The sequence below is a fragment of the Macaca mulatta genome, chromosome 17, assembly GCF_049350105.2.
Source record: "Macaca mulatta isolate MMU2019108-1 chromosome 17, T2T-MMU8v2.0, whole genome shotgun sequence".
In the NCBI taxonomy this organism is placed as follows: domain Eukaryota; kingdom Metazoa; phylum Chordata; class Mammalia; order Primates; family Cercopithecidae; genus Macaca; species Macaca mulatta.
The window spans coordinates 10,564,384-10,578,180 of record NC_133422.1 but is presented as its reverse complement, the minus strand read 5'-3'; the positions used below and the strand labels follow the sequence as shown (position 1 = coordinate 10,578,180).

Sequence of the window (13,797 nt, the reverse complement as noted above, 5' to 3'; positions counted from 1 at the left end):
TATTTCATCATTAGAAATGGAAATACATATTCTGTATCAGTCAGGGATTGACCAGAGATGCAGAACCACTAGACAATATTTTATATTTTTAAATATATATACACACACATTTTTAAGGGATTCATTATAGGGATTAGACCATATGCAATTAAGGAGGCTGATTAAACAGTCTGAGTGTGGTTTTGTTTTCTGGAGTTGCTGTAACAAAGTAGCACAAACCGAGTGGCTTAAAACAACAGAAATGTATTGTTTTACAGTTTTAGGGAATAAAAGTCTAAAAATCAAGGTGTCGACAGGGTCATGCTCCATCTAAAATCACTAAGGGAGGATTCCTTCTTGCCTCTTCCTGGCTTCTGGTTATAATCCAGCTGCCACCACCTCCATCAGCACATGGTGTTCTCCCCTGGTGTCTCTGTCTTCCTGTGGCCATCGTATAAGGACATTGGTTGTATTGAATTAGGAGCCCATCCTGAGCCAGTATGCCCTCATCTTAATTAATTAGATTTGCAATGATGCTGTTCTCAAGGTTACATTCTGAAGTCCCGGCAGGTAGGGCCTCAACCTACCTTTTGGGGAAACACAATTCAACCTTTAACAGTGAGGCTGCTGTTTCTGTGGCTGGGGCTGACTCCTAAACTCTAAAGGGGAGACTGTCAGGAAGGGAAGGAAGGCATGACGTGTGAGAAGCAAGGACAACCCAAAACCCGCAAGACTGAGCTGACACTGAAATTTGCGAGAAACCACAGGATGGGCTGGAACCCGTATCTATCACTCACCAACATGAAGCCCCAACTTCAACGTTGGGGTTTTCTGCAGAAGAATCTGATGCCTTCATCACAGAGCAGTCAGAGAAACTGAAGGAGTTTCCAGCAGAAGCTGGAACAGCTGTGAGCTCAACCACTGACCTAAGCCAACCAGATGATGGGCAGATTCCCAACAAAGTGAGACAGAGCCACATGCCCTTCCTGACCTGGTTAGTGTAAAAAGATACTGCTCCTTCACTCCCACCTTCCTCATCTCATGTGAAATGTCTCCAGTGGCCCACACTAATCCAGAGGTATGTAGGAAAAGTGAATTTGGGGAAACATGGCTCTAGTGTAGGCACATTGACACAATACAGATCTACCAGGGCTTACCTGGTGTTAGCTTAGCATCCATTCGCACCTCTTAACCATGCTAAAGTTGCCTTCCAAAAAGACCATGGTGACTGGGCACAGTGGCTCACACCTGTAATCCCAGCACTTTGCGAGCCCAAAGCAGGTGGATCACTTGAGGCCAGGAGTTCAAGACCAGCCTGGCCAACATGAAGAAACACCTCTACTAAAAATACAAAAATTACCCTGGCACACCTGTAATCCCAGCTACTCTAGAGGCTGAGGCTGGAGAATCACTTGGACCCAGGAGACAGAGGTTGCAGTGAGCCAAGATTGCAGCCTGGGCTGCAGAGTGAGACTTGAGGGGGGGTGGAAAAAAGGGCAAAATCATGCTTCCACCTAGCAATGAAACTTTCTCTCATCCAGTAGAAAATGCACTAACCCTCTTCTCTTTATTCATCTTTGAGTGATATTCATTCTGCTTGTAACTAAGTCGCATTCCTTTTTTGATATCTTGTAACTTAATACTGAGATATAAAGTTAACTACCATTAACACATATTACGTTTTATAGTAGAGAAATTGAATAGAGGAATAGGAAAAAACTGGTTAGCTGGTGTGGTGGTGCATGCCTGTAGTCCCAGCTACTCGGAGGACTAAGCAGTAGGATCAGTTGAGCCCAGGTGTTCAAGACCAGCCTGAGCAACATAGTGAGAGCTCATCTCAAAAAATAATAATAAATGAATAAACTGGTTAATATATGTACAAATACATTTTTATCAAGATAAACAAGAAATATTCAACACTATCACCTTCCTCATTTCTCAAACTGGTTGTATGATTTTTGACTGACATTTATAACTACCTTCCGCTACTCATTCTATATTCCCTTTGGAATTCCCCATGTTCATGAATAGGAATTCCAAGGGGAACACAGATGGAATATAGATGGATATAGATGGATACAGATAAAATACTCTCCTTGGAATATGCCCACCTCAGTGAGTCCAAGTTCCTTGCCTGGTGGCTCAAATCTTCATTCCTGAAGGGCCTGGACCACAATCAGTCCTCTGTGTACTAGGTTGGTGTCACTTTCTATTGACATTAGTCACAGACACATAGAGTACATACTCCTCACCCTCATTGTGAAGTGACAGTCCAGTTTCTCCTTGGTAATTAGGATCAGTCACCCCAGGTGGGAAAGGAACCCCCTTCCTTGCTTGTATATTCACTGGCATGAGGAGATGGCGAACTGAGCTGTCAGTTTAGTGGAACCACCATTGTATTCCCTGATGGAAACATTCCCCCCATAGGAACTAAGATTTCTGCAATAGCAGAGCCCAAAGTTACAGGAATGGGAAGGAAAAATTACTACTCGAACACCAGGGTGTTAGTGAGAAAAGCCACTCCCGTTTTGACCCCATGATTCTTGGACCCATGAATCTTGACAGTGGGAGAAATAGTATCATGTATTGGCCACTGACTTAAAGCATCCTGGAGGACATAACCCCAGGCCAACAAGGTGTTGCTGCCCAGCTGGTGCTGTCACTGAGCCTTTAAAATCCATTCCACTGTTCTAATCTGGCCACCTGCTTCACTGTGAGGCCAGTGAAGCCCGTGATCAGAAGCTCATATCTGTACTTCCTTTGCTGTAAGATTGCTTCCTTGGTCAGAAGCAATGGTGGCTGAAATTTTATAACAAATAAAATTAAGCCCACGGATGGTGGGTTTGGCAGAGCATTGTAGTCAGGGAAGGCACATCCATGTCTAGAGTAAATGTCTATTCCAAGGAAGACAAAGCACTGCCCCTTCCATGATGGAAATTGTCCAATGTAATCAACCTTCCACCAGTTGGTTTTCTAGCCCAGGGAATGGTGCCATATTGCCGTAGATTTCTATCTTGGCAGGATGAGCACTCAGCAATGGCTGGAGCCAAATTGGCCTTGATGAGTGGAAATCCATGTTGCTGTGTCCATACATAGCCCTGCCCGCCTGGTCATGATATATGTAAGCCCGTTGGGCAACAGTGGCTGGGGAAATAGACTGGCTAATGCTGTCAGAATGAATCATCTAATTCAGCTGATTTTAAAATCCTCTTCTGCTGTGGCTGCTCTTTGGTTAACATTCATATGGGATACATATTCTCATGTTTTGTGTGTATTCAGAGAATTCTATCCATATACCTCTTCCCCAGGACTCCTTGTCACCAGTCTTCTAATCAAGTCTCTTGGAAGTTCCTGATCATCAGACTAAACCATTAACCACTCTCTGTGATTTTGTGTAAATCTGTAACTTATGGCCATCTTCTCTTCTAGGCAAAATGAACACCCACTTGTATTGCTCTAAGTTCTGCCCACTGAGGGGGTTTTCCTTTGGCACTGTCCTTCAGGGGTACCCCAGAGTAGAGCTGTAGTGCCTCAGCTAGGCACTTCGGGTAGTACCAGCACTATAAACTATGCTCCAATTTGTTTTTTCCTCCATCAAGTAGGCATAGGAAACTCCCCGTGAAGCCACAGATGCAGACTGGGAGGGAGCAGTCAACCTGGTAACAGTACTGGCTGGGCCAAGGGCCTGCGCTACTTGCTCTTGCAGCTTATTTGTGCCTGCAGGACCTACTTGGGCCCAATCTCATATTCCATTTGATGATGGAACACTGCTGTGTGCACCCAACTTTCTGCCTTGGGTCAGATGACTCTTGTTCACAATGGACAACTCAGGTCAAAAGACAACATGGTGGCCCATGGTGATGCATTTTGTGTTTATTATTGATAGTAGCTAGAAGATGTTTCTCAAAAGGAGAATAGTTATCTTCAGGGAATGACAGCTTTGCTCCAAATCATTAGGTGCTATGCTGGGGTTCACCTATAAAGGCCTGCCAAAGGCTCCAAACAGCTTCCCTTTCCACTGCAGCTACTTTAAGCACCATCATGTCAGTTGGGTCTTAAGGCCTAAGTGGCAGAGCAGCTTGCCCAGCAGCCTGAGCTTGTATACACAGCCTACATTCATTGTTCTGGGGTCTCATTCAAAACTGGCAGCCTTTAGGTTTCAAAATGGTGCAAAGCTGGAAACAACCAAATGTCCATCAGGCAGTAAATGGATAAACAAATTGTGGTATATTCTTATAATGGAATTATCCAGTAATAAAAAGAACAAACTACTGAGGCACACAACATGGATGAATCTCAAAAACATTATGCTGAGCAAAAGAAGACAGACACAAAAGAGTGAATGCTGTATGGTTCCATTTGCATGAAACCCTAGAAAAGATAAGTACAATTTATAGCAATAGAAAGCAGATCAGTGGTTGCCTGGAGCTGGGGCTAGGGCTGGATATTGACTGGAGAGGGACACTAGAATAAAAATTCACTCGTTACTGTGAGAACGGCAACAGGCCATGCGTCACCATGACAAAAAACACCTCCCACTAGGCCCTGCCTCCAATATTAGGGATTAAATTTCAACACGAGATTTGTAAGGAACAAATATTCAAACTATATCAGATACAGTTTTACAGGCCCAGATCCTAAAGAGGATCAGATGACATCTGGGCAGGAGAACTGAACGTTATATATCCTCTATGTTCTTTCAGTTATTCACTCATTCAACAAATACTTACTGAGCACATACACCATGTGTCATGCACTGGCTTGGTACCAAGCAATAGAACCAGTTAGTGTTAATATTGGTTAGGATAAAGTTCATTTGCGTATAAGCAAAAAATAAAAAATAATAATAATAAGCAATGGCTTAAACACGTAAGCTTTCATTTGCCTCTCGTTAAAGGAATTCCAGTGGTAGGCAAGCCAGGGCTGGTGTGGTCCAAGGTGAACAAGAACATAGGTGCCTTCTTTCTTCCTGTTCTACCCATCATAAAGCGGGCTTCTGCCTTAACATCACCTGATTGCCTGAGACAGCTTTGAAGTGTCTGCCATCTGCACCGCATTTTAGGAAGCGGGAAAGAGAAAGAGTAAGCAGTGAAATGAGGAATTACCTCTTCAATGAGCTTTCCTGGAAATCCCACCCTTCAAATTCCACTTCTATCTTATTGGCCAGAATGCTGTTGCATGGCCATTGCTAGCTTCAGAAAAGACGAGGAATGTAATCTGTCAGCTGGGCACTTTACTGCCTTGAATAGAGCTTGGAATGAATGGGAAACATTTTGGGTAGTCAACTTCCTCAATCTTTTTTTATAGAGGATGTCAGGAAAATCTTACCAGAGGAAGTGGTGTTTTGGCAAATACAGGAGGAAAGAAGAGACAATATGTTCAAAGATCCTGAGCAAGAGAAAAGCACCATGAAGTTGAGGACCTAACAAAATTTCCATTGAGTGGGAAATCTGATTGAAAAGATGATGTGGGAGGGGTTGGGGAATCACATCACAAAGGGCCGTGCTGTTTCCATTAAGGAGTTTCAAAATGATCCTGGGGGCAAAGAGAAGCCATTTGAGGATTTTAAGAGGAGGAGTCTCACAAATGGTTTTGCATTGTAGAGTAGAGCACTCTGGCTGCAGTGTGGAACACAGATTGGAGAGACCAGCACGGAGACAGGGAGAGCAGCTGGGGTCTGTTCCAGAGAAGAGATGGTGGATTAGACTAGGATGGTGGCCATGGCCTTAGACAGAAATTTGTGTATTGAGGGTCTGTTTGCTAAATAGTAGCTACAAGGCTTAGTGAGGGATAGACGGTGAGGAAGAGGAGTCAATAATAATGCTCAGATTTCTGACTTAAACAACCAGATGAATGTTGGTGCCACTGCCTGAGAAGTCGCTCTTAAGACTCTTTAGCTATCCTGACTCTTACAGTACTTAGTTGGGGCCATTTGGGAATGTTGCTGAAGTTCTCCTTGCTTGGCTGACTTTGGCTATTCTTGAGTAAATGTTTGATAAGCACGATAGCCCTCAAACAACCCATTTGACAGTGGATTGATTGAGACATGGCAAAATTAAACTTGATGCAGATGTATGTGTATTAAAAATGAATGCCCATCTCCTATGGCCTCCTGATAGAGAAGAGAGATGTGAATTCGGCTAGCAGAGAGAAGGAGCGTTGGGTGGGATCAATGAAGAGTCCATGAACCCTGTGCAATGACTGGAGAACTGAATGACAAGCTTCATTTCCCCGGTGTGTGGCTATGGGGTCCCCAGATCTAGGTTAGGGATTCAGTATCCATACCTCATCTTGGGACTGAATTACAACCCTTTCAACCAAAGAGCATCTGTGCCCACAGAGAACTGGGAAGGAAAATTAGAAAAGCAGTTGTGCCCCCCAGAAAACGCTCTCAGGGCACAGCAACCCATTCTCTTAGGGATGAGCAGGGAGAAGAGATTTCCTTTTCTGCCTTATATTGACAGAAATTTTGCAACATGCAAGGAAATAGGATATTCAGATTAAATGACTGGGCATTCAAATATTCAAAAGTTAAGTTCCTTCCCCCAGCAAAATTAGCCTGACCATATTAACAGAGTTATATATTGCATGAAAGTGGTTTAGTTCCTGTTTTCCTTTTGAATAAACTGGCTAAAAATATTATTGTTTGTGGTGTTAAATGGATTTCATAACTAACACAGGATGTGGCTAAATTCATAGTACTGTAATAATTTTAATTGAATTTTCTGACTCCTACATGTTTGTCAACTTTTAACACTGTATTAAGCATAAGGTTCCAATGTTATTAATATGAAATGCTCACATTCCCTTATGACTGTGATTATATTTTGTTATCATTCCTGAATGTTGTATTAAGTCTATTTAAAAGATATCCCAAGAGACCCTTATATGTTTACTGCATTAGAAGAAAAACAGATGTTCTCACACATCCTGAGAGATAATACAATTTACATTGCGTATGCAGCTTGTTGAGAACCACTTAAAGATCTTTCTAGGTGGCCAGAGGGTTTAAGTAATCCATAGCATCTGACAGCGTGTCATATTAGAAAATTAGAAAAAAATGCCAATCACATTTTCCAAAAGCAAAAGCACATTTAAAAATTATCCTCTGGAGGCCAGGCACGGTGGCTCACGCCTGTAATCTCAGCACTTTGGGGGGCCGACGTGGGCAGATCATGAGGTCAAGAGATCAAGACCACCCTGGCCAACATGGTGAAACACCGTCTCTACTAAAAATACAAAAATTAGCTGGGCGTGGTGGTGTGCGCCTGTAGTCCCAGCTACTTGGGAGGCTGAGGCAGGAGAATCACTTGAACCCAGGAGGCAGAGGTTGCAGTGAGCCAAGATCAGGCCACTGCACTCCAGCTTAGCGACAGAGCAAGACTCTGTCTCAAAAAAAAAAAAAAAATTATCCTCTAGAAAAAAAAAAGGGGGGGGGAACAGAACATTTGAACCACAGTCCTCCTGTTCTCAGACTGTGATTGAATTACAATCACAAATTAGAACTGACATGAGTTTTTCAGTAGAACATCCCGACTGGTTGCCTCACTCACTTGGAACTTGTCCATAGTCTCACTTCTCTAGAAGAAGCCAACCACCTATGACATAGCAAGAGATGACCCTGGACAATCAAAATAGATTAAACAGAGAATAGTCACTAAACAGTATTGACTTTTGGAAATGTCCTAACCAGCCTGGTTATTTTATGAAGGATTGTAACAAGCTTAGTTCTCTGAAATCTATACCTAGAGCAGATAATAAGCAAGAAAGTAAGGAGAAATAAGGAGAAGGATACGGAAATATTTGTTGAATGCAGCTAAATGCAAGCAGCCTTACACATATTATTTAATCTTTATGACATCCCTATGAAGAGGTATAATTATCCCGGTCCTCAGATGAGGATACTGAGACAGAGAGAGGTCACGCCGTGTGCGTGCACCATATGCATGCAGTGAAGCTGAAATCCTAGCCTAGAGAGTCATTACGTGAACAACAATTACTAACTTCTATGAAACGTTTTCTAGGTATACCAGATACAGCACTTTATATCTATTATAACCCTTAATTCTTACAAAGGACTTTAAATCAACCTCCATTATTGTCACCATGCCTTAGACGAGTGAATTGAGGCTTGGAAAGTGTAGGTCCCTTTCCCACCATTGCACAACTAGCTGACAACTGAGACAGGACTCAGACCTGGTCAGTGTGATGCCTGAGCTCGTGAGATTTCACCACAGCCTGCACTGCGCTGACAGGCACGATGGCAACAGAAGTGGCGACTTGACGGCAGAACACAAGAATAAAGCTAGGCAGGCCAAGACATCCGAAAGATGCTGCTGTCACTCAAGAGGAAGGCAGCAGTTTGGATCAAGGGAAGACTGTGAGACATGTGCCCACATTCTCTGTGAACGTCGGGGAGGGAGAGTGTCCAGGTGCTCAGTGGTCAGCTATGAGCATGGCGGGAGAGGGCTGTCATGACCTCAAAGGTCAGCATTTTACAGGAGGTCTGGGAGCTGCATTGGGCAGCTAGGTCTACCCTGATCCCAGCTCCTGATGCGACCTCAGCTTCCAGTGTAAACCCCATGTGTTGACCCTGAGCTTTGTGGAATGGAGAGAATAAAAGGCCTTTTTTGAGAAGGTGGCAGGGATGGCAGATTCCAGAGAAAGCGATAGGTGAGAGGAGCTTTCAGAGAAGAGGCTGAAGCCGCACGAGAGTTTGCAGTTCATGGTGTGAGCTTTCCAAAGGGCACAGTGGATGGGTTTGCAATGGAGAAAAGGATGGAGGAAGGGGGCAAGGGTGGGTCAGAGACATGGGGAGAAGAACTGAGCAATAAGGCAGTGTGTAGTTGTGGAGTTATTACAGATATGCATATCTGTAATAGGTTTTCATCCACAGTTCCTGGCTCATAACTCCCATAGCCCTTACTACAGTCTTGTGTTACAATGTTGAGTGTGTTAGACCTCAGGGGCAGTCCTCAAAACCAGAATCTTTCGGCCGGGCCCGGTGGCTCACACCTGTAATCCTAGCACTTTGGGAGGCTGAGGTGAGCAGATCACCTGAGGTTGGGAACTTGAGACCAGCCTGACCAACATGGAGAAACCCCATCTCTATTAAAAATACAAAATTAGCCGGGCGTGGTGGCGCATGCCTGTAATCCCAGCTACTCGGGAGGCTGAGGCAGGAGAACCGCTTGAACCCAGGAGGTGGAGGTTGCCGTGAGCTGAGATCGCGCCACTGCACTCCAGCCCAGGCAACAAGAGTGAAACTCCGTCTCAAAAAAAAAAAAAAAAAACAGAATTTTTCTGACCTACTCCCCCAACCCCTTTCACCTGCCCCTCAAGGCAGGACTCTAATCTTGCCCCCACCCCACCTTTCTGATTGTGGGTTTTAGGACCCTCCCCGGGAAGCTCTTGTCCTATACCCTGGGGAAAGAATGTGGGTGTCTTGAAGCTTCCATAAAAACCCAAGAGGACTAGGTTGGGGAGCTGAACATGTGGAGGCTGACAGGCAGGTGAAGGAGAACTCGTTCATGTACTGAGAGAGTGGTGCACCCCAGCTCCACAGGGTCAGAAGCTCCTGCACTAGGGACCTTTCCACACCTTGCGCTACGCATCTTTCTCTGCCTGTTTTTATCCTTTAAAGTGTCCTTCGCGATGAACTGGTAGCTGTGTTTCCCTGAGTTATGTGAGCCACTCTAGTGAATCAGTCGAACCCAAAGAGCGGGGTGGTGGGAGCCTCAACCTGAAGTGGATTGGTCAGAAGTTCCGGAGGCCAGCCCTCCGCCTGGGAGAAGGAGGGTTCCGTCTGGAGGATCTGACACTATCTCCCAGTAGACAACGTCAGAATCAAATTGGAGGACACCAGCTAGTGTCTGCTGCTTGGGGTTTCCCCCACACCTTTGCTCACAGGAGTCTTCTGCATTGATGACTGTTGTTATGTTGCTATAAGTGAAGAGGAAAAACTCCATTTGGGAGTTTTTTTCAAACACAGTAGTAAAGAATTTAACACTGCCCAAAAAGAGGGCTGGCTTCTGCCCTTGGCTTCTGAGAGGTGATCTCTAAGGCTCTGAAACATCCTGCCTGCTAGAGGTGTTTCCTGTTGCCTGGGGACATTGGGTCATGGTGTGTGATTTAGAGCAGGGACTGTGAGTGACGTGTAGCGGTGGAGGGTCTGGGAACAGATCGGCCACATGGGCAGTCAGCTGTGCTCCTGTGACAGAATCACAGTAAAGACCCTGGACACCAAGGCTTCCCTGGTGGGGAACACTCCCTGCGTGTTGTCACACGTCAGTGCCAGGAGAGTGGCGCTGTCCGTGACTCCATGGGAGAGAACTGTGGGGGCTCCATGTCGGGCGCTGTCCTGGACTCTGTGCTATGCGTTTCTTCCTTTGGCTGATTTTAGTCTGTATTCCCTCCCTATAAGAGATCATAACCATGAGTATAACAACTTTCAGTGAGTTCTGTGAGATCTCTCAGCAAATTATCACAACTCAGGGTGGTTTGGGGAACGCCTTGAACTTGTAGTTGGTGTCAGAAGGCAGGAGAGTGTTTTGTGGACTGTGTCCCCTCCCACTTCCAGTTGGCTAAAGGTTCACAGGCCATCACTGACTGCACAAGGGAGGAAGGCTCTTTGCAGGGGGCGCTGATGTTTTAGACAATAACTAAGGAACACAGAGCTGGTGAAAGTGAGGTAGACTGACCCCCTTAGTCTCTTAAAGCAACACTTCTCAAACGCTAATGTTCATACACACAACATCGGGATCTGATAAAATGCAGATTCTGATTCTACAGGTCCAAGTGTGGCCTGATCCGCATTTCTGATAAGATGATGCTACTGCTCCTTGGAGCACACGTTGAGTGAGAAGGTCTTACATCAACGGTTTCCAGACCGTGTTACATACTGAAATCCCATAGGGAGTTTTTAATTATCCTCATGTCCAGGCTACACACCATCTAGTGGTATTAGGCTGGCATCCCTTTCTCGTTGCTGCGGTGTTGGCAGGTATAGTCAATCAAAGCATGGGGCCAGGTAAAGCTGTGCTGGTGATTGAAAAACGCAAGCCAACGATAGAGGTTGAGAGGTTGTGTTTAAGAAGGTTGGGAAATACAGAAAAACAAGACTGACAAAGAAGCAAGTAGCTCGGCATGGGATTCTCCTTGTCCTTGGGGATCTCTTCCTTAGCATGCGGTGGCTATCATCGCCACTCTGACACAGTCCTAGCTACGCAGATCCCCTGCAGCAGCTCAATTCTGGAGGGGAGCCCAGGATCAATGGCAAGAGTAGGCAAATGTTGACCCAAACTCAGCATTGCAGTGACATTCTTACCAGGCCATAAGTGCTGATATTTTACTATGACTGTATTTTTTTTTTATCGCTTTGAATGCTGGATTCGGTAGCTAGCAAAGGACAACCTTAGAGGTCAAAGGGCCACTTGCCTAAAAATAAGGTACTGAAAAAAAAAAAAATTACAGAAGCCCAGGGGATGCTCGTGTGTTATGAAAGGAAACTGTATGGAGGGCTTTTCAAAATGCCTAGGCATCTGAGCACATCCTCCTGGGAAACACCTCCCCAGCACGAATGTGGCCTCCACAGAGTTTCAAGAGGAGCCATGGAAAAGGCAGCTGGGGACACTTCCTGGGGAATGGGCCACTTCCCACCCCATAAGTGATGTCCCTGCCTCCCCATCCCACTGTGGGCCTCAGAGGTTCAAACTACCTGTTGCGTCTGCATGGTGTGGACATAGAGGCAGCCAGGGTGAGAAGCAAGCAAGAATGGGCATGCGGATAACCTTGACTCCCAGGGCCCCAGAAGGCACTCACCACCTTCACTCAGGCCACTGCAATGTGGCAGAACTATACTCCTAAAACTATACTGTTTGTTAGAATAATAAGGAAACTATCATACATTAAGTGCAGTAAATGTGTCAGGCATGGGACCAAGTGCTTTGCACCCAATGTCTCATCTAACATGGACAAAACCCAGTAAGACAGGTATTATATTATTGCCCTTTTTACAGATGAGGTGAAGCTTGGAGAGCCCCAGGAACTTGGCCATAGTCACGTGGCAAGTTAAAGCCCCGTTCTCAAAGCCAGGATGCCAGGCTGCCAGGCTCCAAAGCCAGGGAAACCCAGCTGTTTCTGAATGCCCAGAGGACTCACGCAACCCATCCAAGGTCACATATTGACCGGGAGAAGGAGCAAGGCAGTGAACCCCAGAAAGAGAACGAGCCTCCTCTGTGTTGTGGTGCCCCAGGACCCATCAGGAAGTGATCTGGCCACAGAGGTGACCCTTCCCAAGCCAAGGGATAGATTCTCAGAACCTTGACACAGCTCAAAGCGGGCAGTACAATGCGTAATAGGATAAATGCCAGGAACGGAGTTGCCCGCAAAGGAAAATGAACACTGTGGCAAGCCCTGAGTTTCCTAACAGGAACCAGAGGCTGTAAGCTAAGTAAAGACATTCAACAAGTGCCCAGGGTGTGACGGTGCAAGCTTAGGAGAGCCTGGGAGCCTTCTCAGAGGCTACAGATGCCCCAGCAGAACACCCACCAATGTTTCCCATGTCTAGGATCTTCTCTTCCCCTTTGAAGCATCCAAGAGAGCCATCAGCAGGCTGGAGACTATATGCTAGGTCCTGGTTCATGAACCCCCCACCCCCTACCTCCCACCTCCACCAAGCTCTCTTGCCAGCGGCCACCTCTCTTGAGCAGGAGTCAGAGTAATGCAGGGAGAACAGGAAAGAATGAATGATGCCCCCAAAAATGGAGCATCTGCCCTGGGCAATGATGGGATCCCTCTGGTTCTCAGTCAAGTGGATGAACCCCACATTGACCTGTCATATCTCCCCTCTCCTGGTCCTTCACCCTTGGACTTAGAAATCCTCTCAGTGAAGACAGAGATACAGCTTTTTCCTGCCCAAATGCCTTTCTTAGGAAAGAGTAGAAAGGATCACCCAGCTTCCAATGGAACAGAGAGATGCTGTCAGCTTTTTGTGAATCTCTGAGCACTCAGCTCAAGCCTTCTTTTTTTTTTTTTTTTTTTGAAGGTTAGCACATCCATCACATCCCCTAATGCCTATTCAACATCTGTTCTCTAAAGAGTCAGGGAGTTACCTCCAGGGGGACTCTTTCAGGGAGACCACAGTTATTTAATGCAAGGCAGAGAGTTCCTTTAGTGTTCGCTAGGAGTCTGACACCATAATTCAGATTTATGGAATAAAATTCCGGAAGAAATTTGGTTGAGAAACAGGTAGAGTTTGATGTAGATTCTGGGGCTACTCTAGCTGCCCAATACTGCTTCTGGGAGCCTGGGTTCTTAAAAACCACTGAACATGGCCCTGGGCCCAGGTCAAATTTGTAGGAGGCACGGTAAAAGATACACACACACACACACACACACACATACACACATACACACACACAAACACACCCTAGCACTGATGGCTTATGTCCCCAATGTGCCCCAAGGTGCCAAAGGATTTCCCAAATTCAGAAATTTTCAGAGTCTTCTGTGTATGCCAGGGAGCATTGTGATTAAATGTGAGCATTTTTGTTTCTGTTGACTTCTGGAGATGTACAATGCCTGGTTCACAGTGAAGTCAGTTCTACAGAGTTCTTGCAGAATTGTCTAGATGTGGCAGGGTCCTCCTCTGCAGAAACGGGAGATGAGAGGAGGTGCTAGGGGGCAAAGGTGGGATGCAGGAACCAGGTCATACAGAGCCGCCCCTCGCTGGAGCCCAGGCCCTTTCAGCCCCATCTTTGCCAGAGCTTTGACCGCTTCACCTCCAAATGCCCAGATAATAGGAAGCAATTTCTGTCC

General features: G+C 45.7%; 1 protein-coding gene across 1 annotated transcript in view; it reads right to left on the bottom strand.

Annotated features, from left to right (window-relative positions):
- Nucleotides 1–13,525, bottom strand: part of ALOX5AP (arachidonate 5-lipoxygenase activating protein) — a 45,555-nt gene extending 32,030 nt beyond the window's left edge. The window contains exon 1 of the mRNA XM_077973662.1: nt 13,411–13,525. Within this exon, the coding sequence (XP_077829788.1) occupies nt 13,411–13,525 (115 nt within the window). The remainder of the gene's footprint in view (nt 1–13,410) is intronic.
- Nucleotides 13,526–13,797: the final 272 nt, after the last annotated feature.